Source organism: Echinops telfairi, unplaced genomic scaffold, assembly GCF_000313985.2.
Source record: "Echinops telfairi isolate 266 unplaced genomic scaffold, ASM31398v2 ScPeMD7_443;HRSCAF=831, whole genome shotgun sequence".
Lineage (NCBI taxonomy): Eukaryota > Metazoa > Chordata > Mammalia > Afrosoricida > Tenrecidae > Echinops > Echinops telfairi.
The window spans coordinates 47917087-47926065 of NW_022104341.1; the positions used below are offsets into that span (position 1 = coordinate 47917087).

At 38.2% G+C, this 8979-nt stretch overlaps 1 protein-coding gene across 1 annotated transcript in view; it reads left to right on the forward strand.

Annotated features, from left to right (window-relative positions):
- Nucleotides 1-5648, forward strand: part of SLC44A5 (solute carrier family 44 member 5) — a 189106-nt gene extending 183458 nt beyond the window's left edge. The window contains exon 21 of the mRNA XM_045292176.1: nt 3974-5648. Coding sequence (XP_045148111.1) covers nt 3974-4080 — 107 coding nt within the window. The 3' untranslated portion in view covers nt 4081-5648. The remainder of the gene's footprint in view (nt 1-3973) is intronic.
- Nucleotides 5649-8979: the final 3331 nt, after the last annotated feature.

The following is an 8979-nucleotide window of genomic DNA, read 5'->3' on the forward strand; positions in this document are numbered from 1 at the left end:
GCGATAGAGTGAAGCCGCGGAAGTTGAAGCGCGAAGTGGCGAGGGTTCACTGTATAATTATTTCAATAGATGCTGGTCAAAACTATACATTTGCATCTATACATCTATTAATAGACATTCCCTATATATTATTAAATAGATGTATCTACAGGAAACTTTTAACTCTGTGCAAACTTCTACTCACTTTCTCTGATTCTCAGCATAATTCTGGGGTTTCCTTCCAAGCACCCAACAGGTGTGTGCTCAATAAACACATCTTATTGTGGATATCAGCCTAAGCAAAGCAAGAAGATACATTCACACATTACTATTACAGAATGTTAATATCATGCTTTTACAAAAGCCAGCAAGTTGAGAGGAGCTTTTGAATGAAATTTGAGGCCGACTCCAAGGATGTGGGACAGGATATCTCAGAGTTATGAGGGAGAACAGCGTGCTGCAAAGGCTTCAGCCTCAAGAGTCTCATTTTCCCTCCCTGGGCCTCAGGTTCTTCATCTCTTACAATTAGGGCGTGGATTAACACTGAGGATGAGTTTAACTCTGAGAGTCAGTTACTAGTCGACATTCACCACAGGCCGAGTACACCCTTGATGCCACTTCCTCCTGGAGGACGGCACAGACACATATTTGCACAGTGAACAGTCCCAGAAGTTAAAGGGCGTGCTTTTGAAAGGGCAGGGAGGAGCTGAGCGAGCATCTCACTGTACAGCAAACCTCTCTTGGAGAGGGTGGGCCTTGGGAAGTGTCCATGCTTCCTGCCAGAGGGTTGAGTCTTCTTCCACTTTGTCCCGCATCAGCAACTTATGCACTGGTTTGTCTTTTGCTTGACTTTCTAACGCTGCTCTCTCTGATTTTTCCCTGCTCACCTCCTCCATTGGTTAAAAATGCACATTCTTGTTCTGCTGCTGCTTTGACCTGCACACACAGGTGAAGACCTGGAAAGACATGATGGATCTACAGCAAAACCCTACTTCATTTCCCCTAGCCTGCACAGGATGCTGATCAAGAAGCAGCTAGTTCCCCGCGAGCAGACAAAGTAGAAATGCTCCAACAGTGCCACTCACTTTTAAGTAGAAGTTTTGCAAGTTACATTTATTGGGCTTTGAAAATGGTGCTTTGGGGTACTGTGAAATTTCTGTGCTTTCTAAATAATCAGCAGCCGGTGCCACCTGATGTGTTGGGCATTTGAGGACAGTAGTCTCTGTGAAGTAGGGTATTTTATAGACTGGTCTCGGCTGAAGAGAAAAATGTACATGTTCAACTTTTTAAAAATCTTTAGCCAAAAGTGTTTTAATAATTTTTATAACTCGGTGTGCTCTTTCCCATGGCGACACTTTGATAGCCTTTCTTTTTATACGTGTACATTTGTAAAGGATATTCAGGCAATTTTTGAAAGTGCTATACATGTATAATGGATTAGCCATAAAAAGATTGATTTATAGTTAACCAGCATATGGTACTAAATTTGTAAATATGGTGCTATGTTTATCTCGGTACTGTTCAAGCTGGTGGACAATGCTCGAAACTGTGATTCGCTGTATATTGATGGTTCTCTAGGAAGTCGATTTCAGTAAGTGATTCCAGTCCATAACACACATATAGCTGTTCATTGCAGACAGGTTCCCCAACAAGCAGCACTGGGTAAAATACTGTGGAACCTTCGCAGCCCATCCGCCTCAAGGAAAATAAAACCCCAAGGAAACCCAAACCGAAGTGGGAAAGGCCCCTCCAAATCCAACGACCTCTGGCCTTGGTGAAAATGTGCTGAACAAAAGTCAAGAAACCACACATCTCAATTATTTTGTCTATAGTTCAAATTCCTATTCACTTAATATAGAAGACCAAGGTGAATTTGTTTCACCTGTATTTCTAGATAGCTTTGTCCTACAAAAAGCTTAACTTTAGCTCAGTTTTCAGAAAGGGAAGAGGAAAGATAGGACACATTTGTTTCTACACTGAGGAAATGCAGTGTTGCTCCCACAGTAGGTAGGACAAACTATATGTTGGGAATTTTCTCCCTCAAGGACTTACAGGGAATAGCTCATGCCATACTCTGCCCCTGCTGACCAGTCACAAGCTGGTTTTCGGCACCATACTTGCCTTTTGCATGGCAGAGCAAAGCATGGATCAGATACACACAGACCTTGTCTGTCTGCCTCGGCTGTGCAAGTGTGTATGATATGGCTAATGGTGCGGAACTAGGGCATCACCAAGGAGCCCTGAACCAATTTGCATCCTCTTGGCATTTACACTAAGCACTTTTATGTATACGGTTTATTTATGTATCCGCAGAGAAGAAAAACAAAATAGATGTATCTGCATTTGACCTAGGCAATCAAGAAGAGTCAGAAATGTATCACTGAACTACCAATGAATATAAATACTAGTGTATGTCATCATCCTGAAGTTAGCTGATTCCATGGCAGCTTAATAGCAAGACACACTAGTAAGCTATAAGCCAATAAGGGGCCACCAACTTGTTCCTGGCTTACTTTCTTCAGACTACTGGCATCAGGAATATCCATTGAGCCCAGATCCTGGCAAAGGACCTTCTTCACCCTCGTTTCCTTGAATCATTAAATGCAGGGAGGAATGATCACTTATTTTCCAAGTTTTCAATTATTATGTTATTCAACAATGCAAGGCCACAACAATTGAAAAGAATGGTGACTTTTACCTTAAGTGAGGAAGTCCCCTTTAGGAATAGTCCCCAAAAGTTCATAATAATAAAATCAACAAATCAATTAGTCTCCTTTTATAAAATGTATCAGAATCATTCTGAGAACTAGTTATAAATATAGATGCCAGTGCCCCACCGTGAGATTCTGATATATTATGTGGGATGCGGGCCAGCATGTGAATTATTACTAAGTTCTCTAGTTGATTCTGATGGGCATAAAACTTGGAAAATCACTTGAATAAAATATAAATCATCACATGAGAAACTAGTTGCCTGTTTTTTCCTTCCATGCTTGGCTGTCCTAATAGTTCCCTTTTGAGGTGAAGGAGATTAATTTGGGAACTTTTAAATGTCATACTTCTGCATCTTAAGAGATTCTTGGAATCGGATGAGACTTGTGTATTAAATATTCAATATGATATCTGCGTATGAGACTAGAACCTTCTCTAGAATAAAAGGTAAAAGATTTTACTGAAATTGGGACATACATTCTAAATTTGTATATGTTTTAAGGATATAATGCTTGGGTGAGGAGTCACAGAATAAAGAATGTCATTTGTAAAATATTCCTTAATTACCTTCAGCACTTAAAGAAAGAATTTCTAGGTGTGGAAGTGCTAACTACATTATGGGCTTACTGCTAGTCAGAAACATAGTCTCCATTAATTACTTCTTTGTAGAACTGAAACATACGGTAATAATGAACATCATTTTTGAAAATAAATTTAGAAGTCATTTTCTTATGAAAGGCAATTAAACTAATAACTGTATGGAGGAGAAAGCGAACGAGCAATGTTTTCAAAGCTGACAGTTGAGAGATTTAAGTACACTAAACTTACAAACCTCTTTTTTTTTTTGGTGAAAGTTGTACTAGCTAAATTGTTGATGGAAAGACAGAAGCAACTTTAAGCAAATATGGTCACTTGAAAGCAAATTGAGAACTTGGTTCCTTTTAGGTATTGGAAGGTAAATTCAGAAATTCCTGAGGAATATTTTTTCTCTTGATAATTAACTTTGCTAAAGTTGTTTCTTCATAATGGAATTGAGAGACTTGTAATATTGGTAGAATCCCACCTGGTACACAGTATGAGATAAGATCTTACTGACAAGGGCTGATTGCTTTCTCATACCTATGTTTACAATAGTGTTGGTGCCAAACTAGGCTATTTAAGGAAGAAGGAAAAAAAAAAAAAAAGAGTTTGAACTGCTGTTAAGCAAGTGTGCAGCAGATGGCGATGTTACTTCTCTTACAGTTTTTCTTTGATATTTACTCTGTGCCATTCTTCCTCCTAGTGGAAGATGTAGAAAGAAATGATGGCTCTACCACAAGACCCTATTACATGAGTCAATCTCTGATGAAAGTTCTGAACCAACAAAATGTACCCAATAAGAAGCAGTAGAAGTAAAACTTCCGGTCATCCTCCAGTGGTGCGTTACCTTGCTCATCTGCTGTGTCGGCAACTCTCGTTTCTGAAGTGCTTTGTATGTAGCACCCTGTATTCACCACCTCGTTGGCTTTTCTGTGCATGTTTTATACCAAAGCTTATACGGTAATATGTGAAGCCATCAGAAGTCGCAAGGGAATTGTTAATAACATGGAACATTTTTATACTAAGATCTTTTGTTGTGGAATTCCTTTTTAAATGGAGTGGCTTGGATAACTTGAAACCATTTATGAGTTTGTTAATATTAAATAACACCTTATTTAAATTGATCACTCCTATTAATAAAATTCTTAAATTACAACTAGAATAGTTCTTCAGCGGGAAAAAAAAATTTGGTAAACTAAGTGAAATAAATTGCAAAGCTTTCCATATTCGTATTTGATGGTAAATCAATTATAACACAAAAATAAAAGCTAACTCTCTACTGTTTGCTATCTTCAGTATAGAATGTTTCCTATTAAACAAATCACCAATCATCCAGCCTTTACTCCATAGTCCTTTCTGACAAAGTGCCTTACTGGCTTTTAATATTACCCAGCTTTTGTGGGCAAGTTTACAAACATAGTTTTCGAAGGAAAAAAAAAAAAGCTTTTTAAAAACCTGCAATGTTTAATGATTAAAACAAGTCTTGCATCAGTTTTCTTCTTAGCTCACTTGTTGGAAACCGTTTTTCATTTCCATACGTTTGATATCCTCACTATATAGAGTACATTGTGTGATAGAAACAATTTCCCTTGCGCCTAGTGGACGCTCACAAATGTGTACTATACGCAAGAAAGAAAAAAAGAATACTTGCTCAGATTGTTAGGTTTTTCTTTTCTTCTTTTTTTTACTAAAAGAGAGAAAATGTAATCTTTTCTAAAGAAAATCTTTGAAAATACATTGGTATAAAGCTGTATTTCTCAGTGTTTCACACAGATTGGAAAGGGAAACTTGGAGGACATACAAAGGGAACCTGTTCCCCAAGTAGGGTGCGCACTGATGTGATATACAGAATAGCTCCATGGTAAATGGTGGGTTATTGTCATCAAAGCGTGCTCTATATATGTCATTTCATTTTCTAACTTTTGATATGAAATACTAAGTTTACCCAAGATACATTGTTAATTTGTACTGTGCTACTATGAACAAGAAAATGATTTCTAATTCCAGTTTAGGTGATTTTACTAGTATTATTAACTTTAAAGGGAATTAATTCACTTGGTTACAAAGTGTTACAGAAGGGTCCATAAAGCACTCATGCTAAGGGAATGTTAATCACATGATAAATCATCAAAGCTTTAAGAATTAACAATAAGTTACTATCAGTTTATCTATTATCACATTTCTGTTTAAAATGTGACTTTAGATACTCTGTCACGCCAAAAATCAACTCACATGAGCACGTGACAGCCTGAACTCTATAATCCGTGTGCTTCTGCTGTGCAGAAATATTAGGAACATATTGTCTACATAGATTTGATAACTACAATATTTAATCTTTAATGAGATTTGTTGTTACTTGTTTAAAATCTGTTTGTTTTTCTTCGAATAAAAATTTAGATATGAAAACATACAGTTGTCTGCCTTTTTGCTTCGTTGAGCTAGAAAAGGAAGAGAAAGCTATTTTGAAAACCCACAATGGTATGGCATTATCTCCTATGCCTCAAATATCTAGGTGTTTTTACTTAACACGTAAATGTATCCTATTAACAAGAACGTTTCCATTTCTCTCTACTTGTTCATTATCAAGTCAAATAACTTAAGCATAATATGTCCCCATTAAATAAGGCAAGGCTACATGGATAAGAGATGCATTCTTTTTTCAAACCCAAGTAGTTAACTGACTGAGTTGGTTGATCTTTCACGCAATTTGCCAGAAAACTGCTCAGTCTCTCCTCTGAATTGCCAACATTTCTAAGAAATAAATCTCATTGGGGGAATTTAAAACAAAACACAAACTCACTGCCAGCGAGTCGATTCTGACTCAGAGACCCTCAGGACCGTTAGGGTAGAACAGCTGTTGTTATGAGTTTCCAAGCCGGTAACTCTTTACAGGAGTAGCGAGGGGCTGGGGGTTCTGAACTGCTGCATTTAAAGGTAGCAGTCCACTGCAGACCCACTCTCTCACCAGGGATCATTTAGAGACTAGAGACCCTCAAACACATGAACACGAATTGATAGTAGTTTTCCAAAGCATGCCTAACTTATCACTGGTCTATCTTAAACTAGATATTCTTTTAGGTTCAGCTGTTCCATAACAGATGTGTGCGTTCTTTTAATCTAATTATATCTTCAAATTAATTTTTTTCTAAAATGTAATGGGTTTCTTTCAAAAAAAAACCCCAACAACATATATACTCAAGTATAAGCCAACCCGAATATCAGCCGAGGCACCTAATTTTACCACAAAAACTGCATTTAAAATGTGCTGAAAAACTTGGCTTATACACGAGTATTTATACAGTTGATACTTTTTTCATTTTTCAGTGTCCTTTTAACATGTTCTAAATCTGATCAAATGTTTGTTAACAAGAAGAGACTTCAAAAATTCATGGAGAAATTCCATTATCTTTTAATTCCATTTTTTCATGAACGTTGAAACCCTCTCATATGACTAATGACTCTTTTCTTACTTAAGATAACAGTAAAAGAAATGCACATTCTGCTTTAAGGCTGTGTGTGTGATAAAGCACTAATCATGCTGATAGATTGTATGAAATTAGACTATGATATGATTTCCTGTGTGCCTATAAATCTTAAAAAGTATTTATGAACCCAGAGAGTTAAAAGCTCACTGCTCAGAGTTCTGAGAGGCCATCATGGAGAGTGCCGTCACTGTTTAAACTAGTATTGGGAAATTGGCAGGGGGCAGGAATCCCCTACTCTTCTTCTGGTATATAACTGCCCTGCACTCATTCCCGTGGATGCGATTTCACTCTTACAAGTGGTGCCTCGGGAAATTGCTCTTCAGCTCTAACCAGGCATATTAATTATCTCCAGTATTATCTGGTTCTGCACTGGGAAACATGTTTTATAAATCAGTCTTTGCTGGCACAAGATACGAGCATTGATGTAAAAGCATTATTGCAGACCATGATGTATGAAATGGTGTCTTAACATGTTTTCCAGTTTCTTGAAAATGTTATCCTTACATTTTTGCAAATATTTGTGTTTTTAAAATGTAGCTATTTGGTTACCAAAAAAATACAATTCAATAAATAACGAATGAAAGAAGAAATCTCTTACCTATGTAGCAGGAACTGATTACTTCTCCAGAGTTTCTTAACATATGTTTTCAGTCTTGGCATGAAAATCAGTATTGGTGACTTTTCTCTTAAGACCTAGTTATTTCTGGTCCTTAGTGAATCTATCATCCCCAGAAAACAAAGCCAAACCCATTAAAATAAACATGAATTCAACATGCACTGGTGAATATGGAGTGCCACCTAGGGGAAGGTGTGGACCTCCGGATGATGTCATGGTCACGGCCTCGCTTCAAGTCAACCAAGCCAGACTGAACTGCCCTCTCCCGTATTCACCTCTTTCCAATTGCTTGCAATGAACGTGCGCCAAAACCGTACGGGATCTGGTGCTGTCTCCTGTGAGAGTCTCTGTGCCGGGAGGAATGGAGGCTTTAGGTGGTACATTTAAAAGCAATGAACTAAGTTGTACTACCTGAACTCACTCATTCTTTTTCTTTCAAGGTAGTTCTCACTTTCCCCCAATCCTCTGTCTCTTTATGAATCAGAACAATCTAGGTAAGTGGAGAAAACAATTGCGTGATCATAAGGAAAATGCCCTTCCTTCACTGACTTCGTCTGGTCTTTTGCAGTTACAGAACACTCTGTTAACAAGGAGCTGACCGATGAGGAAAATGCTTCTGTCCTACATGTAAATGACAGCAGAGCTGAGACTTGACTCATTGGTAGATTAGCTGTGGGGCTGCTACATTATTTCATCCATGTGAGTACGTACTCCTCTGTGGTGCAGAGAAAGGAGATGAAGGAGTGAGCTCACGAGTGACCCCTGGGTGTCCAAGAAGAAAAGCCTAAGACTATATGAAGAAATTTCTAATGGAATACAAGAGAGAAAGGAATGCCTTCTGAATGCAGTTTATAAATCTATTGAAAAGGGAACGCAATAGCAAATCAGAAACCAGCCATTAAAGAAATGAAAATATTGTTCAGCCTTCTGGCAAACAGCATTGAAGTTGACTGTGTTATAATAGAACTCATCAAATAGATGCATTTAGCCCAAACAAACTGACAGAAAAAAGAAGCATGTCCAGTCGTGACTTTTGATTAAGGGATTTAAAAAACATCGGTCTCTCTTTTCAGGGCTCTCACATGGTATACACAGCTTTGCTGCCAGGATGGCTTAGGCACATTTCCTGCATTCAACTCCAAGATGGGTCTCTCTCTCTTTCTATCTCCTTTCCTTGACTACAACTTGGATATCTTCCTTGATCTCATTTTACCTAACACATAAAAACATGAGTTGCCTTGGTGGTGTAGTGGTCATGCACTGGTCAGCAGTTCCAACCCAGCAGCCACTCTGTAGGACAAGGACATGGCTTTCTACTCCTGGAAAGAGCGGTCTCAGAAACTGAAGTTCGACCCTGTTCTAGAGGGTCACTATGAGTTATTATTGACTCAATGGTGGAAAGTTGGTTTGGTTTGGGGGGTTTGTTTGTTTTTCATAGGAATTTGAAGCTCTGATGCAATCTTTGCAAAGAAATGGAAGTGGAAGAAGAAAAAGGAGATAAAGATGCAAACTTCAGAGAGCAGCCTGGGTTGTTCTAAGGAGAAGCACGTTCACAGAGTGAGTGTTGCGCGATGCTTCTTCAACACCTTCCAGTCACAGAGTTGATTC